Source organism: Paramisgurnus dabryanus, chromosome 17, assembly GCF_030506205.2.
Source record: "Paramisgurnus dabryanus chromosome 17, PD_genome_1.1, whole genome shotgun sequence".
Classification (NCBI taxonomy): Eukaryota; Metazoa; Chordata; class Actinopteri; order Cypriniformes; family Cobitidae; genus Paramisgurnus; species Paramisgurnus dabryanus.
Genome location: NC_133353.1, coordinates 6690291 through 6704252, shown reverse-complemented (window position 1 = coordinate 6704252; position 13962 = coordinate 6690291). Strand labels below are relative to the sequence as shown.

The 13962-nt window shown below is 37.0% G+C and overlaps 1 protein-coding gene across 5 annotated transcripts in view; it reads left to right on the top strand.

Annotated features, from left to right (window-relative positions):
• npas3 (neuronal PAS domain protein 3) overlaps positions 1–13962 on the top strand; it is a 324250-nt gene that overhangs the window by 91381 nt on the left and 218907 nt on the right. For all 5 annotated transcript variants that reach the window (XM_065253793.1, XM_065253789.1, XM_065253784.1 and 2 more), the window contains one exon: positions 8492–8736. In XM_065253793.1, coding sequence (XP_065109865.1) covers positions 8492–8736 — 245 coding nt within the window. The remainder of the gene's footprint in view (positions 1–8491; positions 8737–13962) is intronic.

The following is a 13962-nucleotide window of genomic DNA, read 5'->3' as shown; positions in this document are numbered from 1 at the left end:
CAACCCCAAGGGAAAATATAAAAAAACTGAAGAAATAAACATTTAGAAACCAATACATAAAATTACATGCTAACTCAACCCCAAATCTTACCCCAACCCCAAGCGACATTTATTTAAAAATAGAAAAAAAGAAAAAAAACAATACGTAAAATTACACAAAAAAGAAAGTCGTGCTAGGGACACAAAAAATCTATTTATAGAAATTTGTGCCAAGCCGATACTAATACTTAAAGGGATACTTCACCGATTTAGCATTCAGCTTTGTATCTGTAGAAACCCGGCAGTATTACTGAATGACCATGTTTCCCTCCATCATTTCCCCCTGAGAGGAGAGATATCTGCATTTTGGTCCTCCAATGATGCAAAAATCGTCATATTACATCATCGGAGGACTTTTTTGCAGAACCAAAATGCAGATATCTCTCCTCTCAGGGGGAAATGAGGGAGGGAAACATGGTCATTTCTACATTTCTACTTTCTACATAAAAGTAAATTTTTAAGTATTCGTATTTTATCAGTGTTTTTCTTTGAAAAACATATATTTTAAAGCATATTATCCTAATTTTTACTCCACTTCATTTCATAATTTCAAGTTTTTGGTTTATATTTAATATTTAAGTACATTAAACATCTAGTATTTTTTTTTTGTTTTGCTTAAGTAAAAATTACTTTTGTACTTTTACTCAAGAAAAGTAAAAGTACACAATTTTTATGTAATTAGGTATTAAATCAATTTAAATATGCAATATAAAAGGAATACACAGTATGATTCTATGCTTTAGAAAGTAGTGAACATTTTTTAGTAAAGTAAATTTTTCCCCAAGACAAACACTCTGATAAAGCACAGATGCTTACTTAAAATACTCAAGTAGTGTCCGCCTCTGGTGCCAAGTAATACGAAAAAGAAATGTGTGCACAATGACACAAAAAAATAAATACGCAAATCGTGTCCATGAACACGAATAAATAAATCAAATATTTTGTGACAATACCACGAAATGCCTTGAGGTAGAGTTGGATAATCATGAATTTTGGAATGGTAAAAGAATCCTTTTAACTGTAAATAATATAATTTAGGTTTTATGATTAACTAAACATGTAAATTCATAGTAAATCGATGCCTGTTTTCTTACACAGTTTATGCAAACATTTTCTTTCTTTGCCCTCTCAGCTTTGCTGCTTCCGTCTGAAACATCGTCCTTCTTTGCAAGCTCTAAAGCCAAACAAATCGAGACACTAAATTGCTTTTAGCTATGAGAGACTGGTCTTTATGAAAGTGTTCAGTAAATTGCATTGTGAGCGTTATGAGAGTGACTGCCACTCTGTGCTATTGTGAAAAACAAGAGGGGGCAATTCACTATGAATCTGGCCTTCTAGAAAGCCTTCAGATGGCTTTACAAGGCCGTCGTAAGACAGGCAGTCAGACTGAAAGAATTCATTGCAGTCCAAAAAAATAAATAAAGAGCTATGCACAGGGTTTCACTCTACTTAATTTGTAGGTATTTGTTTTCGGGTTGACCTTACGATTGTAGAACTAATCAATATGTACGAGCTGAATATAAAGCTTTGCTTTCATTTTATTGCCACTTTCGTAGATCAGAAGGTTGTTGATAACTTCTAATCTCATCCTCAGACGTCACAGCCACCAACCATTCACTGAAACCCTGATGCATAAGGCACACATTATTTAATTCGCTTTTGGACTTTCCAAGTCATTATTAGATTTCTAAAGGATTTTGGAGAGACGTAGAGACATTGATTTTACATTTTCACGCCGCTAAAGATGACAATGAACAAAATGAACTGTGATTGGTTGCTTTAGATCAGTCACACAGTCTCTTGGGCCATTTGGAGTCCAGACCTTCTGCCGTCTGGCTACATGAAAGTAAATAATTTCAAACTACAGTATGAATGGCAAGACACCAAAAAAGAGACCAAAAGATAAACAAAAGAGTGCTGATCGAGTGTCTTGATCAATTATATGAATGCATTTACAGATCGCCTGAAATGACTTCTGTGTTAATGAAGAACGCCTTACGCACACAGAGCTCTCAGGACGAACGAACAGCCAGCATTGAGAAAGCCACGGTCATTCGCATCCGAACCGGATCCATTTTACTGATTGAGAGGGAAGAACGCACAGACCTTGAAGGGAATTAGTGCAGCATGGAAGACGTAACCTTGCATTTAATGATGCACATCTGAGCTCGGCTAAAGGCCGTGATTCAGAATGTATTGCACTTTCTGTAGCTATGACCATAGCGCTTATGGATTACAGCAAAAAATAATTATTGCATAGACAAGGGATTTTTGAGATGTTTTTAATTGTCTTACTGCATGCAATATGGAGCATTTTTGTTCTTCTGAATTTTGTATCTTTTAAATTTTGAGCCGTACCACTTTCCAACTTACATGAACTAACAATGAGCAATATAGTTTTTTAGCAATTATAAAATTTTTAATGCCGATATTGTTTATGCTAGTTAATGCATTGCCTAATCTCAATAAAATAGTCTTATTGTAGGGTTTTACCTTTTGATCTGTGATTTAGACTTTTGCATTGCAAGTTTTCAATTGTTGAGGTTATTGAAAGTAGATTCATCTTAAAGGAACACGCTGACTTTTTGGGACTTTAGCTTATTCACTGTATCCCCCAGAGTTAGATTTTTTCATCTCCTACATGCTGTAACTCTGTCTGATGCACCCACTGCTAGCCTAGCTTAGCACAAAGACTGGACTTAAATGGCTCCAGCTAGCATACTGCTCTCAATACATGAGAAAATAATGCCAACATTTTCCTATTTATATGTTTTGATTTATATAGTCACAGCGTGTACAAATAACAAGGTCATATGAGACACAGCCATCTTTTAACCGTAAACATACTGGGAACTATAATCTCACGCTGTTACAATACAAATAATAACATATAAATATAGGAAAATGTTAGCGTTGTTTTGTCACTTATGCTAGCTGAAGCCATTTACTTCCAGTCTTTGTGCTAAGCTAGGCTAGCGGTGGTTGTGTCAGACAGAGTTAAGGTACGTACAGAGATGAAAAGCTATGTATGGATTATTTAAAAAGCCAAAGTTCCAAAAAGTCGTTGTGTTCCTTTAAGAAGGTCATGTTAAAGGGATAACATCATTTTCCTGCCATCATGTTGGTACAAACCTGTATAAGTGTTTTTAGTTTGATGAACACAAAAGAAGATATTTTGATAATGGTAAGCACACACCTGCTGTAACCATTGACTTTCATAGTAGGAAAACAAATATTATGGAAGTATTGTGATAATAATCAAGAAGATATTTTGATAAATGATGGTAAGCATACAGTTGACGCTACCCATTGAATTCCACCATATTAGTTTTTCCTACTATGGAAGTCAATGGTTACAATCAGCTGTGTGCATACCATTATCAAAATATTTTTTTGTGTGTTACAGATTTAGAAATGAGAAATGAGAAAATGATGACAGATTTTTCATTTTTGGGTGAACTATCCCTTTTAACTAAATTAAGAGTGGTTTTGGTGCCTAGAAACCTTTAGAGACTTAAGGAAGTGTAGACAGCAACCACTTTAAAGTACTTGGTCAATTGTATATTAATTCCAGAAAGTACAGTAGTCTTTTCAAAAGTAATGCATCTCTGACATCCCGACAGTGTTATAAAACTGCCCCAGCTAATTCTAAGCAGTCATAAGACATACTGTATGTATAAGCAAGTCAATGAGAATATTAATGAGGTTACCAAGGAGATAGCATTTACTTTAATTAGAAGAACCAAGACTATGGCCTTTTTCACTGCGGCGTGGCGGCGAGTCACAAAAGAAATTGATTGGTTTTGGCATTTAGTCTCTGATCAAGTGTCATCTATTGCTTTAGGAGGCAAGAAGATAATCTAAAGTGACATTTCTCCTCTGCCTGCTTTTTCTACACTGATGAAGGCAATTACCTCCAACCCTAAATGATCATTTGCACAAGATTTCGCCGCTTCTGGGTTTTTCGGGGGTTTTTGCATCAATTGTAGTCCAACATGTCAGAACGATTTGCTTATTTAGTAAATAGAGCGGTACGGTCATTGTGGTATTTACTAAAAAATATATTGGACATATTAATATCTGTACTGCACTGTAAAAAAAAATTCTGTAGAAATTTCAATGTTATTGCAGCTGGGTTGCCGGTAATTTACCGTAGATTTAAATTTATGTTATTTACTGGCAAGAGCTTGTTCAAAGTTAAATAAATTTTAAATATTAACAAGTCTTTATCTTTAGAGAACTAAAAAAACTATACAATAACAGCCTCATGCAAAGCATTCTGGGAACCAGAAATCATCATCAACCTTTTTCTGTTTTTTGCTTCAGATTTTGTTTCCCAGAATGCTTTACTTGATGCAGTTTTTTTAGTTTTACTCTATAAAGACAAAGACTTGTAAATGTTTAATGTTCATTTAACTTTGAACAAAATGTTGCCATTAAAAAACATAAATTTAAATCTACGGTAAGTTACCGGCAACCCAGCTGCAATTTCTACAGAATTTTTTTACAGTGTGTCAAATGTAAATTTTTTTAGATTTTTTTCCTAAATGCATAATCATGTTTTAAAGTCCCCCTGTGGTGAAAAGTTTTTGTAGTTTATATGTCTGTGGTGTTTTTAATATGCTTTAAGACAAACCATGTGCAAATTAATAGTTCATCACCATTGCAGAGTTTTTTTATATATAAATTTTAGTTTTTTTTAAAAGGTGGGTTGAAATGTACCGAGCCCCTAAGGTGACATTGGAGTAAAAAAATCTAAAGTTTAGTTTCATGTGCTCACGTGAAACTTTAATGTGCTTACGTGAAACCTTCATCTGCAAAATTTTTTCAAGTTTAGTTTTGCATGCTCACGTGAAACTTTCGGGCGCACATGTGAAACTATCGCGCTCGCACGTGAAAGCGAAAGTTTCACATGTGCACGCGAAACTAAACGCGGTAGTAGCGAAACTAAACTTTATTTAATTTTTGCTCCGTGTCCCCTTAGGGGCTCCGTAGAAATTTACCTGGTTTGGTCCAAGGAAACCATTTACGGTAAAAAAACTAGGGTGCAGCAATCATAGCTGTGTTCCCTCCAGAAAAACGCGATTATGCGATTGCATGATTTAATGCATAATCAGCCAAAGTCCGCATATTTATGCAGTGGACGCATTTTTTCAAATACTCTGCACTTTCGCTGCATAAATTGCATATTTCCGTGCGAAAATATGCGGGGCTTGCATGATTTCATAATCCCCGCATTTTCGCAGCAAAAAGTCACATATATCTTAGCAGAAAGTTGAAAAATTTTGCTTTTACTTTACACAAGCGCAGCCATGTCCCCTGTTGCCATGGGGACGTTATGAAGTGAAGTAACTAGCGACCGCATTTTTTGCAAGTTCCCGCAATTTTTGCAAGTTCCCGCTTTTTTTGTAAATTCCTGCAATTTTTGCAAGTTCTCAAATTTCGTTGCATAAAATTGCATAAATTTCTCGCATATTCCATCGCATTTTTTAAGAAAACCTGCTGCAAGATCAAGGATCACAAAAAACTCAGCATTTTTCTGGAAGGACTGTTTATTGTTAATAAAACACAGCTGTTGACCAATCAGAATCAAGGACTAGAACTGTTTAAAAAATATGTTCACTATATTTCATATTAAGTTGAGAAGAGTAATCAGAATCAATTTCACTGCAATTATCACTTTAACAGAGTGACTGGGAGATTTTTCTCTTCGTACTGTAGCCCAAAGTCGTGCTTCATTTAAATCACAACTTTGTTTCAGATGTTTATCTTAGGTTTTCTTAGGAAAAATAGAAATGGGTAGAAATGAGTCTATATTGTTGAAGTACAATAAAAGTGTGCAGCTTTAACATGATTATGTATTGAGATAACGTGGTTTTGGGTTTGATTTGATGAGAAATGTTCTTTATGAATTCATCAACAATATTGGCTTTTAATTTTGGATTCGGTCGACGTGAGTTCAGTTTGGGATATTGTTGAGATCTCTGTATGAGAGGTTTCTGAGTCTTTGTCTCAGGAGACTTAAGCGTAAGCATTTGCTCTCTGTTTAATTTTATTGCCGTCTAGTAGGAAGCTTTGAGATCTCATCTGTGTTTCTTCTTTCACGAGATCCCGCAGGAGTCGTGGAAGGTTCGAGTTATCACTGTGTTTTCATATTTGTTGCATTTTCTCACAGTACATAATAAATATTTTGTGAAAATGAAGGTCATCTCACCTCAGTGCATCCAGACAGTTTTTGGACAACATAATTCTTTCCGAGTTTGTGGAACAAATGAAATTCTGCTGCTGTATTGCACTTTGACTCCAGACAACCATTACTAGTTTTATATACTGTCTGAGCAGTAGACCATCAAATAGTGTTTTTATTCTCGCGCTCGAGTGTTCCACACCATCGAGAATAGAAATCTATTTTGCGCATTCAAAGGCACGGAGTGCGTCTCTATTTGATAATGAAATTACAGTTTTATATTGTTGATACTCGCAGGATTCAAATTGATCACACAGTCTTTGACTGCTCCGTTAGGTGGCCTTTCGGAGGTGATGGCCGGTTTTGGGTGGGTTTTTGCTGGAAGTTGTTGACCGATACTAAAGAATGGTAAATAACAGAATGGGAATCCCGAGGCTAGATGAAGATTAAGTGCTTTATATTTGTTTCCCATGGCATGGCCACAGTTTCATTTTTTTTGTTAGTTGATAAAGTGCGAAGATGGTTTTCTCCTACACTAACAGTCATTTTTCATTCATCAAGACATTTTTCTCGCCCATCTTTCTGCATTTGCGATAACTGATTTAGCATTTATGATGGTAAAAAATTAATCTTCACGTCCGCCGGTGGGGAACACAGAGGCTCCCGGCTGATATATTTCCGGCTTAATTCGGAATGGCTTGACATGATGAGCGCTACGGAAAGTGGGCAGTTGTGTTTTGGAAGTATTAAACTGGCTGTTGTGAATTTTTTGATTGAAAATCATAAATCAAGGCGGTCAAACCTTAAACCAAAGAGCTGAATCCATAAACACAAAATAGGCTGCGTCTTGTACGATATTAGTCAATGGACTCGGGTTGGGCGTATTTGCTTGTGCTTCGAATGAATGCAAATGATGTGCGCTATGAATAAAAAGCTCTTGGATCTGACGGGTTGTGTATTTTAGAAGCACTTTTCTTTTTTGTTTTCTGTAAGAGGCTAGCGGTCATTGATAGCAATATAGTGTTTTGACAAAAATAGATCACGTTCATTATTTTCAGTGACAGTGCATTCAATGGATCTGTCTGCGCTGAATGCATTCAATGCGACTCAATGCTTCAATGTGTCTTTAGTAAATGGATGCACTATTTCTACTGCATCATTTCAGATGTCCTCTAAAGTAAAGTAAATTGGTTTTATTTACAAATATCATGAATTGATTGCTACGAATTTCGTTTTATACATATTATGACGGGTGTACCAAAGCAAGCTTGTGATATTTCTGCTGTGCGGTTTTAAAATGTAGTCAAGCTTGAGCTGATATAGCTTGCATGTAAAAATGCCAGCAATTGTTGCAAGTATGAGAGATTAAAAACCATGCACACTGAATCGTTTTACATCATTTAATTGAAAATAAACAGGGCCATGTGCATGGAGCCAGTAGTCATAATCTAAAACAAATCATCATTTTCGTGCATGCACTTTTGATTGTGTGTATACATATTTCTGACGTTTTCCATTGGTTGTGAAATTGAGCGCAGGCACGGTTAGCTCGATGTTTATTTCTCTTTGGCCGAGAAAGAAGATCTCTGGTTGTCCGTGGCTTTGGTTAAAAGACAGCGGTGTGAAAGTCATTCACAGCCCTGTCTCACGAGACCCCAGGCCAAAGCTAATCACGACTTCGACCCACTTCTGGATTCCAATGACTGAATCAATTGAATTGAGGTCTCCCTCCGGAGCACAACAAAGTCGGTACGAATGCAACTTTAGCTTGCCGCGGCCCAGCGCCACAACACAGCGATTGCCTGCCCCGTCTGTGATTGGCACAGAGGTGTGCACTTGATACTATATACAGTCAATAACAAAAAGCCCAGCAAAGCTATTGAGTTCAGTTACAAAGTACGTTTCTCTTGGGCCTTAGTCTGGGTGGGAAAAATAGAGCAGAAAATAGAAAGGCCTGATGGGATATCCAGCTACAAATTATATCAAGATTTTCCCACAGGGAGGTATCAAGTTACATGCATAGGCATTATTATTACAAGCTAATATTATTAGATCTGTCAGTTATCGTGGTTTTCTTTCTGTCCATGTGTAGTACTCAGTTATGCATGCATTTTAATATATTTTTATATAGCCCATCATCTTATAAGTCATTTAGACAAAACACACCCCTCCTTGTTTCCACAGATTTGGTTTGTCTGATGGGACGTTCACCCATGATGTCGTCTAACAGCCAAACACTTACTGAAGTTCTTGCGTTTATTTCAGGTTGCAGGCTCTGAGGAAGGAGAAGTCACGTGACGCTGCCCGCTCGCGCCGGGGAAAGGAAAACTTTGAGTTTTACGAGCTGGCGAAGATGCTTCCTCTACCCGGTGCCATCACCAGCCAACTGGACAAGGCGTCCATCATTCGCCTCACCATCAGCTACCTTAAGATGAGGGACTTCGCCAATCAGGGAGACCCGCCGTGGAACCTGCGTATCGAAGGACCGCCACCCAACACCTCAGTCAAAGGTACAAGCGACTTCCATTTTCTTTTTCCATTGACAGGAACTACATCAGTAATGGAAAAATGTCACTTCACCTTTAACAAATGCTGCACACGTTTCCCCGCTAGGCTTTCATCATAACCATAATTACTGTAAACACGTTTCCTGTTTGTTTATACGTGCTGAGGGACGTGTCACATTTGTTGTCTGCGGTACCCGAGCATGCCGCACTCGTTTTACATCGACGTTAAGTTGAAGGCGTAACAGATCATCACTTTTGTCTAATGAGATCTAATGAGACAACTGCAGAGGTAGGGGATAGGAGCAATGGATTAAAGAAGTGCCCTGCTTATACTGTACAGTAATTCACTAACTTTCTTTCTGTCGGTATTATAAATAAACAAGATGATGTGTCATGGCCTGCAGAGCCTTAATTAGTTACATATGTCAGTATACCATAGCATACTATTGATTTAACACTAAGTATTGATTTTTAGTTGGACCATATTGATTAGGTGAGTAATGAGTCTGGTTAATCAACTAATGCTAATTGGTTGGTGATAAAGGATGTGATCCGGATCAATAGAAATAAAAAAAACATGCACTCAATATTTGCACTTCCTAATTGAGATCCATCATTAAAATTATTTTTTATATAAAAATTCTGAAATGTACTAACCCCCAAGTCATCCAAGATGTTTATGTCTTTCTTTGTTTAGTTGGGAAGAAAAAGTTTTTTGAGGAAACATTCCAGGATTTAGTGGACCTTAACAGTTTACAGTTTCAATGCAGTTTAACATACGTGGACATCAAATTTTTTGTTGTTTGCACCATAATACTTAATTCTGTGTAACTGGAACCTCTTGTATACAAACATGGACAATTACACTGCTTCATGTTCAAAGAAATATATTTGGTTATTATATATAGTACAGGCCAAAAGTTTGGACACACTCACTCGTTCTTTATTTATATATTTTTCCACATAACAGAATAATAATAAACTCGTCCAAACTATGGCATAACACAAATGCAACCGTGGGAATTTTGTTGGTGACTGAAAGCATCCAAAATAAATCACAATTCTGTTATATTTTATCATCTGAAGTGCAGTCACCCTTTGCCTAGAAATTGCAAGACCATGCTCGTGTCATTTTATCTAGAAGCTTCTTGAAGTTTTACTTTAGACTGAATTTTAAAGAATATTAAAGGACTTCACATTTAATCTGGGCTTTTATTGACAGATTTTTCTTTTATATTCAGTGCAAGTCATCTATTTAAAAAATGTGAAGTAACCGTTTCATAAACGCAATAAGCCCCGCGAAGCAGTGGGGTTACAGTGCATTTTATAACAGCTAAGGGGGTACTCCGCTTCGCGTCGTGCTTACAATGCTCCTTAGCTGTTATAAAATGCACTGGTAACCCACTGCTTCGCGGGGCTTATTGCTTTATTTTAAAATAACATTTTAGTTTTCTAAAAACAGAAATGAATCTGTTTGGCACAGGAATCTTTTTTCTACAAAAGTAATTTCATGTGTTAACCATTCACCTTCAGATTAAAAAGATTTTTAAAATCATAGTTAACATTTTAGTCAAGTGTGTCCAAACTTTTGGTCTGTACTGTATATTGGTTCTTCCTAACACCACATAGCTGGAAGAAATATGAAAAAGACAAACCAAAGGTCGGGTCTTAGGAGGTTAAAATTGCAGTTTCAAAGCAGCTTCAGAGGTCTCTAAACAATCCCAACCGAGGTATAAGGGTCTTTTCTAGCGAAACTATCAAAATAAAGTACTTTAAAACCACAACTTCTCATCTTGCACTAGCCATTTGATGCGCCAGCTTGACCTTAAGTAATTATGTCGAAAGGTCATGCATGCATGTCGTATGCAAAACTACCGCTCCAGTGTTGAGAAAAAGGACCGTTCCGAAGTTGTTGTAGGTGTTATGATTCTAATTAATATCTATGTGCCAGTTTATTTCTTAAAATGGTCAGCAAGTGTATATTTCACATATGTAACACGTGACCTTTCACATGATTACATAATACGTAAGGTCGCGCATCACATGGCTAGTGCAAGACGAGAATTTGTGATTTAAAAGTAATTTTTTTGGGGGTGAAAAAGACGATTGCTAGATAAAACGTTTATGCCTCGGCTGGGATCGTTTAGGTCCCTTTGAAGCTACATTAAAACTGTAAACTGTTGAGGTCCAATGAAGCCCACTATATGGAGAAAAATCCACGTGAAATGTTTTCCTGTTTTCGACTGGACAAAGAAAGATATAAACATCTTGGATGGCATGGGGGTGAGTAAATGATCAGGATTTGTTTATGAAAGTGAAATATTGCTTTAAATATAAGATTAAAAAAAGAAAGATGTTTTTAACTGTAGGACCTACTGTATAAATTTGTATAAATTTGATATGTTTTTGTTGCACTTTTTATGGCTATGTGACGTCTTTGTATAATATAACAAGAATATTTTTGTTGACACAAAAGCCATTTTGGTTAGATTTGTATAGAATTATAGTTTAAGATTTTTTATTCAATGTTGGGAAATGATTCACATATTTGAGACACATGTACGTGTAGTTTTCAATGAAAAATTAATTACACCTACTTTGTACCGAAGAATGAACGATTCGCTGTAAATTTGGAGTGTAATACCGTGGCGAGAGTAAATTGGTGCAGTTTTCAATGGCTTTGTTCCGAGTATTCTGTCCAACACACAACAGATGGTATCATTGTTGTCTCGCTTTGAAGAGCCGCATGCATTTTAATGAGAAAATGTATATCCTGAATAATTCGGCACAGCCAGTCCACAAGCCCGACATTCAGTGAAGGAAATGATGTAAGCGTAGGAAATAAATAAAGTGCATTGCATCCTCATGTATTAATGAACACTCGGCAAGGTGAATTCAAACCCTGGAGGACAATGAGAGCAGCTTTGTGTCCTTCCATCTCATTGACAGCAGTCATTTGAATTGAATCAGTGGCGCGTCCCGCTTTATTTGCACTACATTTCGAACAGAACCGTTATCGATTCCCGTTTGCCGCTCTGCATCACTAGAGCTAATGGATACTCGGCCCGCTCCCGATTCGTCCGGGCTCATGAATCTCTGTTTATTTTCCGATCGGAGCGAGGAGATGGACCTGACCTACAGAAGCAGAGCGCTCTCCTCGTTTCTCGTTTTGATTGGCGTACAGCTGACCGGGAGGCGCGCCAGTTCCCGTAATGCAGAGCATGCTAATACAAGCATATGGTGACTTATTGCATCAGGCCCGGAGCTCAGAGGGCAGTGCCCATTTCTCCTTCGGATTGTTTGCGAGTCAAGGTGAGCTGTAGGAAAATGATATTGTTTCCCCTGCATACAAGTAGCTGGTTCATTTGTCAGTTTCTTAGTCCCAGGCAATTTCAGCGTGTCTTTACATAGAAAGCCAGGGTCGCTGATGCATTTTTATCATGGCCCTGTAACGGAAGAAAAAACGAAGTTGACTTCTTGTAAGGCATTTCTACATAATAACTGATGATTGTAACCTTTTGGGAAATCTCTAGCGGTGTCGTTTGGCAAATCTCTTGTGCTGATTCTTTGCTCAGAGAAAACCAGTCTACTTTTTCCCGTTCCTTTCCACGCCCGTGCGAATAAAGAACAATTTGCAGCTGGCATTTGTACGAGCGGGAATCGCCAAACACCATTAAAACGAAGGCGCCTTTTCTCGAATGCAAAACTAGGCTGACAAAGCGTAGAATATGGCCCCTTATCTGTAATAAAAGCCTGAGATATTACCGTCATCGCAACCGAAAGAATTTGACCTCCACTTCTCAAGTGTCGATTTATTATCATAAGTCGGGCGAGCGAGCCGCCTCTCTCCTTCGCGCCTGTTGACCTTTACCGTAATTGACCCATCAACTAATTTTTTTTTGGGAGCGTTTTAACCGAAATTTGCTAGTCTCTGTCAGAAACGTTTCACATCTGTTGAAGGACACTGCACAAACAAGCATGACCTTTCTGTTGTTTGGAGGCTGGCGCGGGTGCCTGACCCCCCTCCACCACCTGTGCATTCATTATTCATGCATGCAGAGCAGCGAGCAGTCGCCAAAATGCCACACTTCACCAACCACACGCCCCGAACTCCACAACGCTGCCTCTGCAATTGACACGTTTTATGCCTGCGGTTAGCCGTGCGGTCCGGGACACATATGCTTGTTGTTCTTTTATGATCACCGGAAAGTAATTCCAAATGGATGTGAATATTTACAAAATAGCAGGTTTTAATGTTTTCATCAGGGTACTGTTTAAAAAGACAGGATTTCCGTCTTAATCGCCTAAAGTGTAAATATCCCGTGCCACCGTTTCCTCAGGCTGATTTCAGCACTCAATTGTAATTTATAATTTATAATAATAATTTATCACACCTACCAGTTTTAATATCTCAATTGTTTTTCCTAAGATTTGTGTCACTCAAAGTAACACAATATATGTTTATGTGCTCAGATTTAAAAATTACAAGCGTCTGTGATTTCACAAATAAAGTCACAAATTTTGGGGTTTAGAAATCTGTGACTTTGCAGAATGACTTTGATGGATGATTAAAAAATATTTGATCTAAATCCTATCTATGTTTATTTTATAGCTTTTATACAGTAGGGGTGGGCGATGTGACCAAAATCCATCACGATAGGATTCATTTAATATCATCATGATAACAATATGTATCACAGTAGAGTTTTATTTTTATAAGATTTTTATGTCATTCAATTTTTAAATGTATAAAATGTTCATAATTCTCAAAAAACATATACAAGCATAAATAAGAAGACAAAAAACAAACAAAACTCAAGCTCACTGAATATAAACAGTAATTGATGAAAGATCTTATTAAAAGGTAGTTTTAATGATTAAGTCAAATTTTCTCTCAATGCAGTTTGATTAACATGAGTGACAGACAGGAGCAAAATTAGGTAACTTTCCCTTTAAGACCAAAGTCCAGATCCAATATACTATTACACATGCAATTTCTTTTTCAGCTGTTTACTTTCTCTTTACTCTTTCCCGCCATTGACGAGTTATCCTGTCAATTATGAGAAAACATTTGCATGAAAAAACGTGTTCCCGATGAGATTTTATGTTAATCTGTAATACTGCGATTCTCCACTAGATAACTAGATAATAGATGCACTTACACAATCCAATTATTTACTAATTTTAAACTCCTTGTATGTTTTGATAATCGTTCTGAATAGATCTCTA